Here is a 19854-nt window from a genome sequence, read left to right on the forward strand (position 1 = left end):
TTCTGAGGCGTATCTTGGTAGAGGTATTCAAATGGCTTTGAAATTCAGGAGATAGAAAGAAAGCAGTTACAAATACAGATTTAAAAATCATTGATATGCAGCTGACACTTTAAACTATAGGAGTGGGTGAGATCATCTAAGAAGAGTATATAGAGTTAGAAGATCATCAAGGATAGAACCATAAGGCATATCAGCATTAAGAAACAGGCTGAGGAAGAGAATTTAAAAAGGAAAATAATCAGAGAGATAGGATGAAGAGAGAGAGAAAACTTATCATTAATCTTTTAATCCTATTTTTTTAAAGATTTTATTTATTTATTCATGAAAGACACACACACACACACACACACACACACACACACACAGAGGCAGAGACACAGGCAGAGGGAGAAGCAGGCTCCATGCAAGGAGCCGATGGGGGACTGGATCCCGGGACTCCAGGATCACGCCCTGGGCTGAAGGCGGCACTAAACCGCTGAGCCACCTGGGCTGCCCTTTTGATACTATTTTTAATTTTAATTAGTTGAGTACATATTGATCCCGGTCCTCAAAGGGCTTTATCATAACAGAGGAGACAGTACCTTACTCATTTCTGAATCTCTGACACCAAGTACAGTGCCTGACATTTAATATTCCTGCAAAAAATATTTGTTAAAATAAATGGGATTGAAATCAGTACTTCATTCCTTTTTTGTTTTGTTTGCTTATTTCTGGAGTGTGCAGCATGTGTTGCCACTGATATTTTAAGTTCATGGTGAAAAATCATTTCAATGTGTCCTAGGCTTGGTCCCCTTCCAAACCAACCCCCAGGACAATAGTTTTCATTATAACCTTCTGTCTTTGCCATTCTGGATGGAATTCTTTGTACAGAAGTTATATACATATATGGGTATATCTATGTAACAAATCGCAGCACAGGAGCCCCCTGGGCTCCCTCAGGCTCTGGAATGACATATTTGAGCCATATAAATTCAGCTTCTCCTCTGGCATCTGTTAGCTGACTCACTTGCAACTCCACCTCAGCAGTGATCTCTCAGTCCTCTCAAAGTAGGAAAAGAGTACTGTGTGCTGAGAGAGCATGGCAAAGAATCCTCCAGAGAACTGTGAGGACTGTCACATTCTAAATGTAAGTTGATTCATACTTTTCCCTTTTGAGCATACGCATGGTTTCATGGATTTATTGTATTGCAATGTGAACATTAGAAAGTGAAATCAAAGGTGATTTTGAATTATGGCTTGCTATTTTAAGAGCTATTGTGTATTGTTTTATTCTCTCTGTTCTTTGCTTAGGCAGAAGCTTTTAAATCCAAAAAGATATGTAAATCACTTAAGATTTGTGGATTGGTGTTTGGTATCCTGGCTCTAACTCTAATTGTCCTGTTTTGGGGGGGCAAGCACTTCTGGCCGGAGACACCCAAAAAAGTAAGTAAATGCATGTTATTATCTAATGCTTCTGTTTTCAGTTTGATTGAATTTAGTGCTTTACATGTATATTGCTCTGAAAATGAAAATCATTAAGTCCCTTTCGCATATATTTTCTGGTAGTATGAAAAACTGAATCAATAATTTGCTTTCTTTTATTTGCCTAATTATTTTGGTAAGGGAAAAATATATTTTCTGTATTTTAGTTAGTAATGATAGGAGTCGAATTACCCACTCTTTTATAATGATTGGCTTTAAGAAGTTAAGACTCCTCCTAGAAGCAAAATTTTTACTGTAAGAAAAAATACTTTTCATCTTTCTTTCAATTATTTGGGCAGAAACTGATGGAAAAGTAATTATACCACCACTGAGAGGAAATCACCAGAAATGGTAGCAAAGGATTTTCAGGGATTATGTTTCTGACTTAATGCATCTGCTCTGAGGTCAGACAGCAAACTTCTTTTCAGAAGAAACAATTCTTATATCTGACTTCACATATTTTTATGACTTAAAAACACTAGAGCTTTTCAGCTCCTCACCAGCCACAATCGTTACTGACCCACTGAGATTATAATACCACAAGGTTGATTAATCACAGGTCATTAATCACAGGTATCTCAGAAAGCTTCTAATATTAGGATCATTTGGTATACCTGGCTGGCCACTGTAGTTAATATTAGTGTACCTTAATGTTATTATTACTCCCAGACTCACACACAACGGGCAAGGTTAGATGTGACCCAAAGAAAATCGTAGTTCCTTCATGCTCACAATTTCTATTTAAGAGAGAAGTAATAAATATGCAAGCTACAAGGTGTGCAGATGGTTTTCTGTCTTTGCCACATTTTTTTTCTCTGCGTGTAGGTTGTTGTTACTTTTGCTATTAATTGGTTACCATGAGATGCTCATTTCTATTTGATAACAGATGTAGGAAGAGAAAGGCATATATCCAGGAGGGAGAATGAGAGACAAGAAGAAAATGGGTTGGCATGGACTACTGGGAACCAAAGGAGTGATAGGAGCAGAGAGGAAAGAATATGGATTGATGAAAAAGGAGAGGCAGGGGAGAGAAAATAGAAAATTAACTGGACAAATGTCCAAAAGAAAACAGAAATAAGACATAGTTACCCTTGGATTCTTCACCTCTATTGCTATATCCACTTTCATTTAGTCCCAGAGGCTATCTTAGCAAGTTTAAATAGGAAGGAGAGGGATTCCTGAGGGGTGGCTTAGCGGGTTCAGCACCTGCCTTTGGCCCAGAGCGTGATCCCAGGGTCCTGGGATTGAGTCCTGTGTCAGGCTCCCTGCAGGGAGCCTGCTTCTCTCTCTGCCTATGTCTCTGCCTCTCTCTCTGTGTCTCTCATGAACAAATAAATAAAAATCTTTAAAAAAAATAAATAGGAAGGAAAATGAAAAAGCAGAGCAACCTATCTTGATTATTTTCCTATTTATTTACACCTTGTTCCAGAAAGGATTTCAAGCATCAACTAATGCCTATAGCCGTTCTCTCTCTCTCTCTCTCTCTCTCTCTCTCTCTCTCTCCTTATCTCTTGCATTGTGCCCTGTTTCTTAACTACTTTCTGTTCACATATCTTTCTAGAGAAGCCACCTATAGTCAAGCTATCACAGTGGGCAAAGAAATAGAGATCAGGAAGGAAACAGCAAATGAATAAAAGTGCCAAAATGCATTCCAGTCCAATTCTGTTACCACTTAGCTAATTCCCTAGGTGCTGTTTTGTCCCACAAATTGAATATTAGATCCTTTTGACAATTATAGGTGAGTTAAAGGACAATAAACCCTTTTGTTCTCCATGGCCATAATGTACTTAACTGAGTGTGGTAAATAGCTAGCCCTTTGACCACCTGTACAAGCCTAACTAAACATGGGGCCAGATGGCCTTTCTTGTTTTATTGTAGCTGTTGGTACTGCAAATGCTATTTTGAAAGAGTTTATGTGTTTTTCTAAACTTCCTGTGTTATTTGCCTTGGTATAACTATAAATGACTAAGTAAGACCTTGCTTTTATCTTGCAAGGTGCCAAACTCTTTAACAGGGCCCATGATTCCCTCTGCTTCCATATTATATCATCTTTACATCTCACTTCAGTTCTCTTTTTAATGCATTAGAAGGAAAAATCCTGTGATTCCTCAAACAAAAAGTAAAACCTTGTCAGCGTATGCATAGAAGAGGTGGGGTATGCTACCAAATAAAGTTGACCAAGAATCAAGTCTGCCATGAAGTAATTCATCATGGGATGTGCTTTTCAGGAAAGGATTCTGAGAAATGAACAAAATTATCGTGAAGCAATCTGGTAAAAGACAATAGCTGTCTCCTAGGTCAACTTTTCCCACCATGAACAAAGGTTATTTATTCTCCATTCCAATGGGGAGTTGTAATTTATTGTCTTTGATATTTAAGTCCTGGCCTTCACCACAAGACCAGGCTGGGTCCATTGCAAACTAAGGAACAAGGTGGAGATGTGAATGCTTCACTCAGTCTACCACTACCTTCAATTTCCATACAGATCCCAAGAGACCATCTATTTTTCCAATGACTAAGACTGCCAATAAGCCTGTCTCAGAGCTGACTTATGAATCCTAGGAAGAGAAAAGTAGTCAGATTAGTCTTGGAAGAAAATTTGCAAAGGAAAAGAATCCAGGCATCTTGCACAAATTAAAGACTTCCCTTAAGAGTATGGCCTAGCAACAAATAAAGCAGATTAAAATCCAGGCTCTTCTGGACTTTCCTTTATTAGTCTATGGGATCTGTGGGGACCATTGGGCCCTTGGTGGACAGAATTGTTGATGTGGTTGTGCTTATGGATGGAGTGATTTGTCTGCTCTCTTGGGGCTTCCTTCAAGCTTTTAATGTTTGTTCCTCTAGCCTTCATCATAGCTCCTTTTCATTCTGGTTTTTTGTTGGACATTAGTTTATAGTGAACAGTATTTACTTAACATCTCGCATCTGGTGTTGACATCTCCATGCCAGTAAGTCGTTCCTCTCCTTCCATTACCTCCCACCTTGGTGTGTACAAAAGATGGAGATTCTTGAGCCCAAAGTGGGAATAAGCCATGATAGATTCCCTCTCCTCACCTCAGGTATGAGGACACATGCATGTATGCATATGCACATGCATACACACTCATACACACATTCAAAAAGAGAAATCCATCAAAATGAAGAGAAACACGAGGAATTATCTCTGAGGGAGCTGCTGCCATCCCTTAAAGGCTATAGACCTCTAACCCACAACCACATATAGGAACCACTTGAGCTGAATGAAAGCCAGACCGTCAAACTCTGTATTCGGTTTTCTCAATCCAGCAGAAGGGACCTATTTGGTCCCAGAGATTTTGAGAGTGCATCACAATGAGGCTCCACCTCCAGGCAATGACTGCTCAGGGATTTTTTTTTAAAAAAAGATTTTATTTATTTATTCATGAGAGACACAGAGAGAGAGAGAGGAAGAGACAGAGGCAGAGGGAGAAGCAGGCTCCATGCAGGGATCTCGACGCAGGACTGGATTCGGGGACTCCAGGATCACGCCCTGAGCTGAAGGTGGCGCTAAACCACTGAGCCACCGGGGGCTGCCCTGCTCAGGGATTTTTGAAGCCAATTCCCTAGAGAAACATTCTTCCTCAAACCTCCCTTCATTACACATTTAACTTGAAACAATTAAAAGCCGACTCTCCAGCTAATTAATCCAACATGGAGAAAATAAGTCATAAAAATACCTGCCTTTAAAACAATTTATAGATGCAGCACAGACCTTGTAACCTATCCTCTCTAATCCTTTGAAGAATGAGGCAGAAGGATGATAAATTAAATATGAAATTCTGTCCTTCCTGCCATATCCAGGAATTGCCTGGTGACCTTAGTGCTCTTTAGAAACCATAATTCCTAGGGCCCACACAACAATCAACAAATTACTGGGGCATCCTCATAGCTCCTATATACTACCAGGATGAGAAGTGGTAGGGATAGATGGGCATCCTTCTACCCTTCCCACCAATTCAACTCAATAATCATTAAAATAGCCTCACCCAGGATTGCAAGCCCCAAATCATTATGGACTGAAAATCCTTTGCTTGGAAAAAATACTTTCTTGCTAAATCTCGATATAGCTTTCTTGTGTCTATTTCTCTAATGCTAACATTGGTCAGAGATCCACTTTCTTTTTCTATTCCTCTTCTAGGCACATAATTTTTTTAAATGAAATGTGTGAACCTTATTTGAATCCTGATTGGAACAAATCAATTATTAAAGAAATTTTTTAAAAGACTTTATTTATTCATGAGAGACACAGAAAGAGAGAGGCAGAGACACAGGCAGAGGGAGAAGCAGGCTCCATGCAGAGAGCCTGACGTGGGACTTGATCCCAGGCCTCGAGGATCAGGCCCTGGGTTGAAGGAGGCGCTAAATCGCTGAGCCACCCAGGCTGCCCTAGGCACATAATTGATACAACTCTCCTTCCTGAGTTCCCTGGGCTTTCCAACACAGCAGTTTGGTGGGTAAAATGTGGATCTGGAGAAATATTCATACCCTCAAGGAAAAAGAGTTGTAGCTGAAATCTCTTTAGCAGAGGGACTGAGCTTCACCAGATGTTGCCACATCAGCATTTTTAAAAAGAAGATTTATCTTCATTTTATTTTCCTCCCAAACCATTGCAGGAGCAAAGTCCACCCTTATACAGACAGCAACTCTCACTGGACCAGCTCTTGCTCTGGCCTATCAAGAGGCAGCACCAATTATGTATACCAGGACTCTGGCTACTGTGGGCACATTCTTATTAAGGCCCTTCATTCTCCTAAGGCAGCATTTGCTGAACAACTTACATGTCACCAGCAAGGAAAATAAAGCTCTCTTTTAGAGGCTGAGAGTGGGATTGGGGCTCTGTAGGGACAGCAGCCCAGGTGATCAACAGGTACTAGCAGTCTGATCATCAACCTAAGAGGTGTCAGCCCAAATCGAAGCAGAACTAATTTTGTTAACTATTCAATATTGGACCTGGCAAGAAGTGGGAGTTAAATATGGGAACTGAACCTCCAGAGAAATTTGATGACTTGCCCAAGGTCAAACAGCTTTTAAGTGGCAGAGTTGAGGCTAGGACTAGAACCTGGTTTAAGGATTCTTTCTATTATTCTTAACATTGCATTTAAGAACACGGGGTGGCAGGGATAGTGGGTATGGGAAAACTTCCCAGCCAGCTTGAGTCTGTTGATGAAAGAAATGTTTTTTTCTTGTTGAAAAAGAATGTCTGTGCTGCTTATGCCAATTTTTTTCAGGGCTGAGAACTGGTGATTGAAGATGCAGAAGTCCAACTTTGCATAAGAAACAATCTGTCTGCTCTGTGTTGGTAAAGAAATACCCAGAGGCCCTTTAATTCCCACAGGCTAGTTGATAATAAGATGGTACAATGCATTATCTTCCCTTCTGTCCAGCCTAACACCTGCCAGCCAGCTATTCTGAGCATGTATTTACCTTTGGAGAGTGTACCTCATAAACAGTAAAGGATGAAGATGGAGAGAAGAGCAGCTAGGTTAATCACAGGCTTCAGGAAGCAAACCTAAGCTAAATGTCCTCAAACTCCTTTTAGGAAAGGCTAAAAGGTATTTTCCCCCAAAACAGATCCATCACACTGAGGTCTGAGGCAACATTACTTTTTATAAAAAGCTTTCTTTTTTAATCTCAGAGATTGCCACAAATTGAGGCAAAAAAACAGGGAAAATTGTGAAAGCGGGATGTTAAGGCTCATTTGCTACCTGAATGGAGGATTCAACTGGATTAAGGAAAGAATTTCTGGGCAGGGAAGAGAAATGATTTTGGTTTTATTAAATGTTTTCTCAGTGTGGTCTTCTTACATCTCTCACTGCCTCAACTTAACCATATATTCACTTCTGAGTCATATTCCACTCCATAGGTTTCCCTATCTCATTCCAGTGTTCTGGTCCCTAGTTAAGACAAGCCCTATGTGTGGGTTAAATAGGAACCTATTTGAGTGATGCAGGAAGAATGCCCTTGCCTCCAAAATATCTCTTATTCCTGATGTCATTGTGCTTAAAACCCATCATTAGTAATTCATTCTTTGAGTTAATTATTGCACTCATTTTTTTAAGCGACCAATACCCATCACTATCATCTTAGTATGAAATCATTTGTCAAATTGATTTCTTCTTGGACATAAAGGAGCACCATGAGATTCCTACATGTCTAGACAGTAGACAGAGGGATAGAGAGAGATGAAAAGAAGGGGAAAGACTAGGAGGATACAAAGTGAATAGGATATGAAAAGAACAAGGTTCCCTAGAAACACCAATGACTAACTTTCCCTATTTGCCAATTTGACAGAAGTGTACTCCTTCTCACACCCTGTCCTTGCTCTGTCCTTCTTGAAGTAAAGCTGAGTTAGGGAACAGTGTGAGATAAGCTACTGAGAGTCCAGTCATACCTCTCTCAGGCCAGTTATCCTATCTCTTCTTTAGTCTGTTCCTGGAAAGGACAGTTTAAACCCTTTATTCCTTCATCACTAGAAAGACCCTCAGCCCCTGAGCCAATGAGCGTAATAGACAGAAAAGTATTTCTGGGGCCAAAGGCATGAGCTCAGTCTTCATATGGGCCAGTGGAGCTTGCATAGCAATTATCCAGGCAATATACTCCACAGGGACCTGGGCGAGACAGTATGTCTGGATTTGCTCAAACCCATTCCCAAACAGTCCAAAGTGGGCCACCGGCATCATCTTCCTAGACAAGGACAGTCTGTTCCTAAAGGACACCTTTGATAGTAGAATTCCATCTGGGTGAATATATACCTTTCCACCCCCACCGCCCATCCAGAATTCACACATATGTGAAGTCATTCTCATCTCACCCCACTGAGTAGCCTATCACTGCTAAAAATAAGCCAATAACCTGGGTTAGTGAATACAATCAGAATGGACTCCTTTTCCCCTAACAAAACAAAAACCCAAACAAAACAAAACAGAAAACCTCTTTGAAGGAATGTTGAAAGTAATCAAGATCTGCTGAGCTTGGCAGTTTCCAATAGTTTTCATCTAGCAAGGTGTCCAAGTGAAGTGCATTGCCAACAGTGCAGGAAAACTCATTCCATAGAAGTACACTGAAATTCTAAATGTCATCGGTATGGTTCCATAGTCTTCTACCAATGATTGAAAATACAGCCTGTACTTTTTCTTTTGCACAGGTAGGCAGCATTCCAACATCCCCTAGTCTCTAACCTTATTTTTCCATGCCATAATCCATCAGTGGTGCTACTGGTGAAACAAACACCCCACCCCACCCCCAATGACTAGTAGTGCTGACATTGTCTCAACAATGGATAGTATTTCTAAAGAAATTCCTTCCTGTTAGATCTGACAAGACCTGATTTGAAGTAAATGCCTCTGTCCTCTACTTAGGTCAGGCCAACTGAGAGTTCAATTTGTTGCCACAGGTAGAAGTTTCTCAAACTGGCTGCAGAGCTGGAATTGAGGACATATTTATAACTAGAAGCAAATAACAAGCTTAAAGGAATTTGTTTGCTGTCACAAACCAAGCGAGACTTCCTGAGTTAACTCTGTAGTTGCTGGAAGGTTGTAAATACCATTTTCCCTCCCCTTTTAAAGTATGGTCTCTTAAAAGACCTTGTCAATAGGGATCCCTGGGTGGTGCAGCGGTTTGGCGCCTGTCTTTGGCCCAGGGCGCGATCCTGGAGACCCGGGATCGAATCCTGCGTCGGGCTCCCGGTGCATGCAGCCTGCTTCTCCCTCTGCCTCTGTCTCTGCCTCTCTCTCTCTCTCTCTCTCTCTGTATGTGACTATAATAAAAAAAAAGAAAAAAAGACCTTGTCAATGTTCAAAATGTCTCTTTATGAAGATAAGATTTTGTCATTGGTGGGAAAAACTTATGTTACATACTTAATAATTGAGTACACTCAAATTGACTTAAGCACTGACCCTGTCTAAGACACTGCAGGTGTCTACAAAGAGGTAAATGACATTGTCTCTTCCTATTCAGCAGCTACATTGACTTTCCACATTTGAAGTAACATTGTTTCTACAAACCCTTCCAACTTGTTTCTCTACTTGAGCTGGGGAAAATTTGACCAGGTTAAACTAACATTCAGTCGCAGACATTGGCAGACATTAAGAACAATCCTGCCCAGTACCAGCTCTAAAAGCTTTCATCGGGAACCATATGATTAGAAATCAACCTTGGCTCTCTATATTACTTGTTTTAGGGGGATTTCAGTTTACCAAATTTTTTTCCTAAGGAAAAATGAATATGAAAAAACTTGATAGGGTGCTCTCTGGGTGGCTCAGCAGTTTAGACCCTGCCTTTGGCGCAGAGCATGATCCTGGAGTCCCGGGATCAGGTCCCATGTCGGGTTCCCTGCATGGAGCCTGTTTCTCCCTCTAACTGTGTCTCTGTCTCTCTCTCTCTCTCTGTCTCTCATGAATAAATAAATAAAATCTTTTTTAAAAAAGTAATAAGACAGGGTTGTCCACTCTGACCATGTTATAAAAAAAAAAGAAAAAAAAACTTGATAGCATAAGGCATCCTAACAACAGGGATAAGACAGATTTCCACATGGCACCATCAGGTCGGGCTTGGTTTGTGACAGATAGTGAGTTACTTTAGAATTGTTATTTGCCTCTAGCTACAAATGTGTCATCAGTTATAGGTAATGGGCTTACTCCTAAACTGGGACACTTGATGAGACTGGTCCTCTTGGTCCTAAGAAAAAAATGTCACTTTTAGAGGGCTAGAGAGAGTCTAGAATTTTGCAGCAACCACTCAAGAATGACCTGATAAGAAGCCCTGCCTAGGCACTATTCTTGGAAGATACCATATAACTTAGTGCAGGGCACTTGACACAGTTGTTGAATTCTATATACAGAAGAACTTGAAGCCAACTGAATTAGGTTTGGAAAACAGAACTCAGGAATAAACTGAGTGGGTTTGATTAGCCCATAAAAGAGAAGGTCAGGGAAGGCAATAAATGATTCCTGGAGTTGAAAGGGGAGAGAGAAAGCAATTGAGGTCAGGGTAAGACTGTTACCTAATATTGGCCAAGGAGAATGGTCTTTAGATTCTAAAAAAGACAGACTCAAAATTATTGAGGTAATATTAAAGCCCTCCTTATCTAAGGATATAAAGAGCAATACCTAAGCATTTTAAGTGTGTTAAAATCTCTTTCTTAGCCCCAGTGAATTTCAAGAGGAGAGAGGGGTGAACACAGAGCACTTGAAAGGGAAGTGGTAGCTTAAGGCAGCCACATCAGTTTTATGTGATCCCTCTGTTTAACATAAGGGGAAAATAATTTAGAGGCTGGTTTGAAAAATATCATTCGCTATTTTGTCAAGGCTGCCAAGAAAACTGTTGGAATTTTAGTGATTAGTTCAGCAACTTAGGCTGAATACAAAACACTGGCTCTGAAGGGATTCCCCATATCAGCTCCAGTGCCAAAATGCACCTCACTTTAATCTTGAGTCTCAAAGAAATCCCAATGGTAAACTGCTGAAATGGCACCTCACCACAAAAGCTCCAGAAAAAGAAGGTGCCCCAGATATTATTCAATTAAAGTGTCTTATGAAGGGACATACCGAGTATCTTGGTTCCCTCTGTTCTTCCAGACATATGACATGGAGCACACTTTCTACAGCAATGGAGAGAAGAAGAAGATTTACATGGAAATTGATCCTGTGACCAGAACTGAAATATTCAGAAGTGGAAATGGCACTGATGAAACATTGGAAGTACATGACTTTAAAAATGTAAGTTGGGTATTCCACTCTGCAAGGATTCCCACTTAAAATATTAGAAAAATTGAGTCAAGTTATAAATAGTCTTTAGCCTCCACTTAATTTATAAAACAAAGCTTTCCTTTGAATTCAAATTTTGCCATCCTGAGGCCTTAACAGATCATGGAACTCTAACTTTGGCTATTTCAGGAAGGTTTTTTTTTTTTTTTTTGTCTGTTTATAGGGTTACACTGGCATCTACTTTGTAGGTCTTCAAAAATGCTTCATCAAAACTCAGATTAAAGTGATTCCTGAATTTTCTGAACCAGAGGAGGAAATAGATGAGGTATGTAAGAATATTAGTAGTGGTAGGAAAACTCTTAATTTATTGGGTGTTAATTATGTGCCAGATACCGTACTAAATGCTTTACTCTATTTGAGTCTCACAAGGACACTATAGGTAGGCACTATCATTATCCTCATTTTCCCATGAGGAAACTAGCTTCAAAACCAAGTGATGTGCCCAATTTCACAAAGTGAGGAGCAGAGTGGGATCTTGCACTCAGGACTTTCAAAAAACTAAATTTCATGCTGTTAGATGTAACACTATACTTTTTATACCTGGGTATCTATTAACATTACGTACCTTTGCTTTCAAACCAAAGATTTCTAATAAGAGAGGTAAGCCAGAGGAACATAAACAATCCTGCTTAAAGATAAAGTCTTAAAAACAAAAGTCCCAAGGCCACCCGAAATCCTTGCCACTTTCATCACACTGTGCATTCACCTATTTTAAAGATTCCAGTTCATTCACCTGACCTAACGGAATAATCTGCATTTAGCCTCACTTGGAAAGGCAAAAGCAGAGAAGTGAGAATTACAGTGCAATACAAATTCTCTGAAAACAAACTGCCAGGCCAGGATAAGATAACCTAAGTTATCTTATTTAGTAATTGCTGGTGCAATTACTAAATGGCCCCCAAAAGCCTAGTGGGAGATGATGGATTGTGGCCTAAAACACAGCCATCACCAAAGCCCTTGAGGCTCTTAATGTTTCCCTGATCTTCTGTCTGTAACTATAGTATGTTGCTATCAGTGAAGCAATAAGGGGAACCTTAGCTAAGGCTAGATTGTGGCAGCATATTCCCACTGTAGTCAGGAATAAACAAATATTTGTTTGGTTTGTTTGGTTTTTAGTGTTGAACTGGCAAATCTAAAATGAAATTATGGCAATGGCACAGTGGCCTTTCTATATACTGTAAAGACCTCTTTCTTCCCATTCCGTCTCTCTCTCCCATTATTTTTACTGTTTTCCTACATAGTACTTTCCACTTTAATTCTCACCTACCCATTTATCTTTTGCTTTTGCTTTTCTTATTGGGGGGCGGGGGGTTGAGGTGAAATAGGAAGGACTTTATCCTTGCCTTTACCCAAGTCTCAGAGCTATCATTGGCTCCCCCAAACATGACACTGGTCTCCTTATGGCCAATTACAGACCCTTGTTACTAGAATTTCCAAGAAAAAGAAGCAGCTTTCCCAAAGATGATGCTGTGCTCTCGAGGCCTCTGGTAATGAAAAACTTTGGAAATTTTTTTTAAATAAGCATAAATTCAATGCATCTGAGGAACAGAACAATTTCTAGGGTATTAGGAATTACTGCAGGAGGCAAGGGTAAGATGAAAGGAGAATCGATAGGATTAAAAGGTACTATATGCTGCTTTTTACATAAAATAATGTAAACATTTGAATAGGTCCAGCCAGCAATGAAACTCTGAACTAAAACAACAGGATTTATTTTTCTTACAAAGATACAGGCAAAGGCCCATGAGGTCTCATTTTGACCCTAATTTATTCTTCAATTAATTTTGCCATATCTTTTAAAAAACATAAGTATTTATCTTGTGATAGTGAGATTACTTTATCTTCAAGAAAATCCTTTTATATATGTATGTATATTATACATATATATACATATATGTATATATACATATATATATTCAGGCTACAGATTTTTTTATGCAATAAGTTTGCAGTTCTGGATGACAAAACCCCTCTTATTCTGTACTTTTCACCACTGTATCTATGGTTTTCACATGCTAAACATGCAGAGCAGTTATATAAATAGCCTTGATTTTGCTAACAAAGCTAGTCAGCATATCAACCTCATTTTCTACAGTCCTTTCCAATGCATCCCAAGGTCTTTACAGACTCAAGGGCAAGGAAGCTAAGACTTGAGAGTTTTAAATAACTAGGGGAAAATTATACAAAGCCATATTTCAAAGAACAAATAAAAACATAGAACCCATAAAGCTAGAAAGAAACAAAAAAGAAAAGTAAAAGCCTTATTAAGAGAAGGGGGAAATGTCAAGCCCAAAAGATAAGTGAGTAAGAAATAGGTATACAAGATAACTACTTACAGTACAAGAAACTAAAGAGAAGGCCGTTCTTGATACTACAAGAAAGACTATCTAAAGAAAAAAACCCTTCGAGATAAACTCTAAGCATCTAGAATGAAAGGAGTAAAATAGCGGTAAGGCCAGTGAAGTCAGAAGCTGGAGACTTGACTTTAAGACATCTTTTACTAAAACTACCCACCATTAACAAGCAAATCTTGTAAAACCCAAATATAAGGTTCAGTTGCTATTTAATTGATCTCACCAGCTTGGATTGTAAGAGTTTTTCCAGCTTGAGATCAAATCCTACTTGTAATCTTAGCTGTAAACGTGGCAGGCACAACATCCATTTAAAAAGCAAAAACAAATGTAAATCACTCACGGTTCCAGAAGCTCAATTAAAACATACATGGCCCAGTGGGAGGCCCAGAAAATGATGGATAGCCTTTCTAGCTGTGAGTGAAATGGTAGCAGAAAAAACTGTTATGGTGAGCAGCCTTACTGTTAGACCCAAGAGACAGATCAGTTATTAACTCTCCCAATGGCACCTACTCTATGCACATAGTGAGCTAGTTCACTGGCAGCCCTGGGATTGGAATTGTTATTCAGACTCAAAAGAGTGTATTCCAGTATCCCATAACGTCTCACTCATCTTATTAATTTCTCTGCCTATCCCTACACTGAACTTACTTCTCTCAGAATGAAGAAATCACCACAACTTTTTTTGAACAGTCTGTGATTTGGGTCCCAGCAGAAAAGCCTATTGAAAATCGAGACTTTCTGAAAAATTCCAAAATTCTGGAAATTTGTGATAATGTGACCATGTATTGGATCAATCCCACTCTAATAGCAGGTATGGCCTCCTTATTTCTTCTCCTCCTCTTTCTTCTACTCTTTCTAAGTTTAGTAAAAGGTTAATATTCCCATCATTTAGAGACTACATTTCTAGGAAAACAAATGATCAGCTTATATCTTCTTAGATCAAACTGTATATGCTGACTGCCAAGGGAAGAAGAAATTTTTCACAGCCAAGTGATAAATTAGATAAATTAATGCTGACAAGCTTTTAAATATCCCAGCAAAGGTAATGCCACCCTAATGTGACTAGCGATAGCAAAAACTGATCTTTCTTTGCACATTTACATTTATTGCAGTCAGGATACCAAAGTATTGCTCAAACCACTGTGTACCCAAACCCAAGAACAGAAGAGAGAAGAGCCAAAACAATGTTCTGTTGTCTCAAGAATGATTCTGTGTGCAAATGGCAGCATTCTCTCTGGAAGATAGAACAATCACTATAATACAAATTTCTCTGTGGCTGTTTTAGGAATCACTATGAAAGTAATTGAAGACTGAAGGTCTGGAGTTGAAGAGTCCAGCTGTAAGCTTCCAGTCAGCTCATAGAGGAGGCAAAGGCCTCTGGATGCCTTATTTTGCCCAGCTAACACAGACTTTGGCCTCTTTTATTCTGGACAGAATAGATTACTCTATTACTCAACAGAGGCCACTCTAACCAATGCAGGCATCTACTGGTACTCTTTGGCAGCTTAAAAAAAAAAGTAACTAAATGCAATGTGATATTCTGGATTGGATGCTAGAACTTCTGCTTCAGTATTCTTTTTCTAAAAGACATTAGTGGAAATAATGATGAAATCTGAATAAAGTCTGTAGTTTACTTAATAGTATTGTATCAATACCAATTTCTTACTTTTCATAATTGTGCCATGGTTATGTAAGATGCTACTGTTAGAGGAAACTACCTAAAGGTAGATAGGAACTCAGTACTATCTTTGCAACTCTACTGTAAATGTAAGATTATTTATAAATAGAAAGTTTTTTTAAAAGAATTTAAGACAGGAAAGAGAGGGGAGAAAGGGAGGAAGACAGAGGGCACCAAATCAAATCCAGCAACCAAAAAATATTTACCGAGCCCCCAGCATAAGTAAAATCTTTGGGAGAGATACCTAAGTCCACTGTCCTCATTTTTTTAAAAAAAGAATTTATTTATTTATTTATTTATTTATTTATTTATTTATTTATTTATTTAAGAGAGACAGCGAGTACTCGTGTAGGAGCTGAGGGAGGGGCAGAGGGAAAGAAGAGAGAGAATCCCAAGCAGACTCCACACCCAGTGTGGAGCAGGGCTGGATCCCAAGATTCTGCGATCATAATCCCAGGGGGAACCAAGAGTCTAACACCCAACTGACTGAGCCACCCAGGCACCTACCCCCACCCCCACCTTGCTGTCCTCATTTTTAAAATTAGGATTCTAGTAAGGCAAAGCAGTAAGTGATGCCAAATGAGCAGGGAATAGGTCTGTGTACATGGGAATAGTCAGATTTGTTTTGGGAAATCTCTTTAAAATTATAGCTGAAGGAGTTCGGAAAAGTGGTTCGTGCTTGCCTAAATGATGGCAGTGAGAAGACACAATGAAAATCTCTATTCCCAACACCATAACTCCAAGCACTTCTCTCAGAAACCATTTGCAAAGCAGGGTGAATCACTACTTTGTGTTTATTGCCTTAGTTTCAGAGTTACAAGACTTTGAGGAAGATGGTGAAGATCTTCACTTTCCTACCAATGAAAAAAAAGGTATTGAACAAAACGAGCAGTGGGTGGTCCCCCAAGTGAAGATGGAAAAGACCCGCCACACCAGACAAGCAAGTGAGGAAGAACTTCCAATAAATGACTATGTAAGTTACGTTCATGTTACTCTTGTTAGAGGGATAGCAAAGAGCCCTCAAAAAACTCACCACCCCTTAGATCAAAGTCATTAAAAGGAGAAGCGTCGTTGTTTTAACAAAAAATATTTAAGAAACTTGGAATCCCTAGGCGGCTCATTTGTAATCAATTTTGATCAATCTTGATCAGACAGGAATTTAACTTCTCACCAGTCCCCAGCTCATGTAGTCTTATAGTCCTTCCCTGCTTGGTGGGCCTCTTCTTGGTGAACCTTCCCCTCCAACCCCAGTTTATTCTTCTTTCAGACTGAAAATGGACTAGAATTTGATCCCATGCTGGATGAGAGAGGTTATTGTTGTATTTACTGCCGTCGAGGCAACCGCTACTGCCGCCGCGTCTGTGAACCTTTACTAGGTTACTACCCGTATCCATACTGCTATCAAGGAGGGCGGGTTATCTGTCGTGTCATCATGCCTTGCAACTGGTGGGTAGCCCGCATGCTGGGGAGGGTCTAATGGCAAGTTTGAGCTCAAGTGCTTAAACTTCTGCAGCAAACATATAATAAATGCATGCTATTCAATGAATTTCTGCCTATGAGGCATTTGGTTCCTAGTAGCCAGTACTCCAGAATTACTTGTAGGTAATTCCTCTCTTCATGTTCTAATAAACTTCTACATCATCATCAAAGGCCTGATTGCTGCTGAACACACTGGGTAAGTGTTTGCTAAGAATATTTCCTGCAACTGAAATGGAGCAGATCTGTCTAACATGGACAGCAATGATGGAAACTTGTATCAGGTTTGGGGAGTGAGAAAGGGCAAAGCATAAGGATTTTCAAATACCATAGTTTACTATGCTGTATTGAGAAAGTGGAAATGAGGGGCTGATGATAAAATGTCCCCATAAATGATGCATAAAAATTTGTCCTTTTGTGCATAACCCCGAAGTTTAATTATCTGAGAGACATATTGTGGTCTTGCTCAAGCATCTGTTAAGCTGCTGGGCAGGCAGTTAGTCACAGCAGGCCAGAACTAAAATATTCCAAGTGCTCAGACTCAGCAAAGGAGAAAGCTAACCTAGCAAAAAGGGTCCCAGGCTCTCCTCCTGTAAACACGAACTCAACTTTGGACAAATTCAACACTTTATAACCTTCAGGTCTGGCTTCTCTTTAGATCAGTGTCTGGTTACATAACTTTTCAAAGCAATGGTCTGGAAAGGGGGGGGTCCATAAATATCATTCACGAAAACAGGCATCATAAGAAATCCCCAAGCTGAGGAATCAAATGTTTTTTTTTTCCCCCTCCAAAACCAAAAGGAACTAGCAGTATGTCACTTTCTTAAAGAAAGGGTAAGGCCTAGTTTCCGATCCTACAATACCTTGCCTGGGAAAGAAAAAGGGGCAAAGGAGAGAAAAAAAGCAGTGATTAGAGGGTAATGTTAACCTTGACATCCCAGCCAGGTCTAGTTTCAAAATTCCTGTCTACCAATCTGTCACACCTTCTAGGATCATTTGACTCTAGCCCCTTCATTGCTCAACTTCAAGGTTAATGTGTCATGAGAATATCTGTCTGGTACTTTCCATCAGAAAGCATTTTCAAAGAGTAAAATCTTTACCAAGATGCCTGTGAGCCAGGAGTCATTTCCCCCTCTTTAATAGTTGAGGAAGCAAATAGAAACAGATTTGCCCAAGGCTGAGTTGAAATTAGCCAGTCATTAATTGATAATTAGCATACATGCCATACTTGGATTACCAATTTTCACAGAATGAGCAATTTTCTTTTTTTTATTTTATTTATTTATTCATGAGAGGCACACACAGAGAGAAAGAGAGAGAGAGAGGCAGAGACACAGGCAGAGGGAGATGCAGGCTCCATGCAGGGAGCCTGACGTGGGACTCGATCCCAGGTCTCCAGGATCATGCCCTGGGCTGAAGGCGGCGCTAAATCCCTGAGCCACCCCGGCTACCCAGAATGAGCAATTTTCATATATCTAACAATGCAGCCTCACTGAAAATATTTTCTTTTTTATTAATGATTTAGAAGGCATCTGAGAATTTTTGAATACTTCAATTATCATAAAACATTACTTTATAGCTGAAATATAAAAATGCAGAAAAATATGAGATTAATTTGAGGTTGAATGGACTTTATGATACTCTATCATTATTTTTAAATAAATTATTCATTTTTTACATCGGTTTTTAAGATCAACCTATAATTTCAAATTCCTAAGACATGCCATTTTATGCAATCTACATTGTACTATATATATATACTATGCTCTGTGGGGTACAAATAAAGTAGAAGGTATACCCTTTATTTCCAAAGAAAAATAAGACACTCAAGATATATAAACCAAAGTACAGAAATTTAGACATAGCTATAATTATATAGGGCATGCTATGTACACGTGCATAAATACACAGACAGATGCACACACACACGTGTCATAGAAGGTTCCATGTCACATTTTAAAGCTAAGAGTTCCCATTCACATTATATAAATTCAGGAAGCATTTCTTGATCAAATGAGATACCTCAACCTGCACATAATTTCACATTGGGAAAGTGTGATCCCCTTAATGAGGCAGATTATGAGTTCAAAAGAAAATACAAGAGACATCCTTGAAGAATCATTCAAATCATCTCATGTTTAGAAAAAAGAAAAACAAGCCAAAACAACAAACAAACAAAACCAAACACAATGGTCTGTCACCTCTTCTAGGACGAGGCCAGGCTGAAATGGAAAAAATGTGCTATCAATTTCCTGCCATAGATTTTTGCTCCTCACTTGAGTCCTGGGCAGACTCCTTACATCATGCCTTTACTGTACCCCACTGAAGCCAGTGCTATCTCTTTGCCTCTTACCAACTCTCCCTAAGCCCAGCCTGCACAGCATAAGAAGTGACACCAAAGTAACTCTGACCTCCCAAGCCAGAGAGACCTTGCAGTAATTCTCATGTTCCCTGTCCTCCACTCCAGTCTCTCACCAAATACTGCCAGTTTGTCCTCCTAAATCAGCCCTCAGTTATGCTTATGGTCTAGGCCACAGGTTACTTCTTAGCACAGCTGTCACAACCTCCTCCCTACTGAAGTTGAAGTCCCCAGGCTGTAGGCTGCAACTAGAACAAGTGCTTTTAGATACAGTTAACTTTTCACTTACAGATTTTAGGAATGCCATTTCCTTTCCTGAAAGTCTATAATGGCTACTGGCTACATTAAGGATTAGACCTAACTTGCATTCAAATAGTCCCTCAAACCACCCTTAGCACCACCTCAGATCATTTTTCTTCTCCCACTACACTGCCCAGCCCTTTCCTTGTCTCAGTCGCATTAGCTTCATGGTCTATTTGTGCAGTCATCCCAACCCATTTACAGAGTTTTCTCTCACTAATTTGAGGAAATTTTAAAAACTCACTTTTTTCTTATCTAAATCCTCTCTACTACATTCTATGCCTGTATAAGTTAATCTATTACTCAATGCACACATCATTTACCTAAGAGTTTAACTTGCAAATTCTAGAAGTGGGCCCATACTCTCCCCCATTTTGCTCTGTCCAGAACCTAGCACAGTATCAAAAGTATATAGGTGGTCTTCCAATTTTTTTATTGAAAGCA

General features: G+C 39.5%; 1 protein-coding gene across 1 annotated transcript; it reads left to right on the top strand.

Annotated features, from left to right (window-relative positions):
- The first annotated feature begins 995 nt into the window (after positions 1–995).
- Positions 996–16917, top strand: TNMD (tenomodulin). The gene is made up of 7 exons (XM_072743375.1): positions 996–1126; positions 1291–1422; positions 11055–11195; positions 11407–11508; positions 14255–14408; positions 16082–16248; positions 16543–16917. Exons 1-7 carry the CDS (start codon positions 1079–1081, stop codon positions 16750–16752), a joined length of 954 nt encoding a protein of 317 aa, XP_072599476.1. The 5' UTR covers positions 996–1078; the 3' UTR covers positions 16753–16917.
- Positions 16918–19854: the final 2937 nt, after the last annotated feature.

This window comes from Vulpes vulpes, chromosome X, assembly GCF_048418805.1.
Source record: "Vulpes vulpes isolate BD-2025 chromosome X, VulVul3, whole genome shotgun sequence".
Classification (NCBI taxonomy): domain Eukaryota; kingdom Metazoa; phylum Chordata; class Mammalia; order Carnivora; family Canidae; genus Vulpes; species Vulpes vulpes.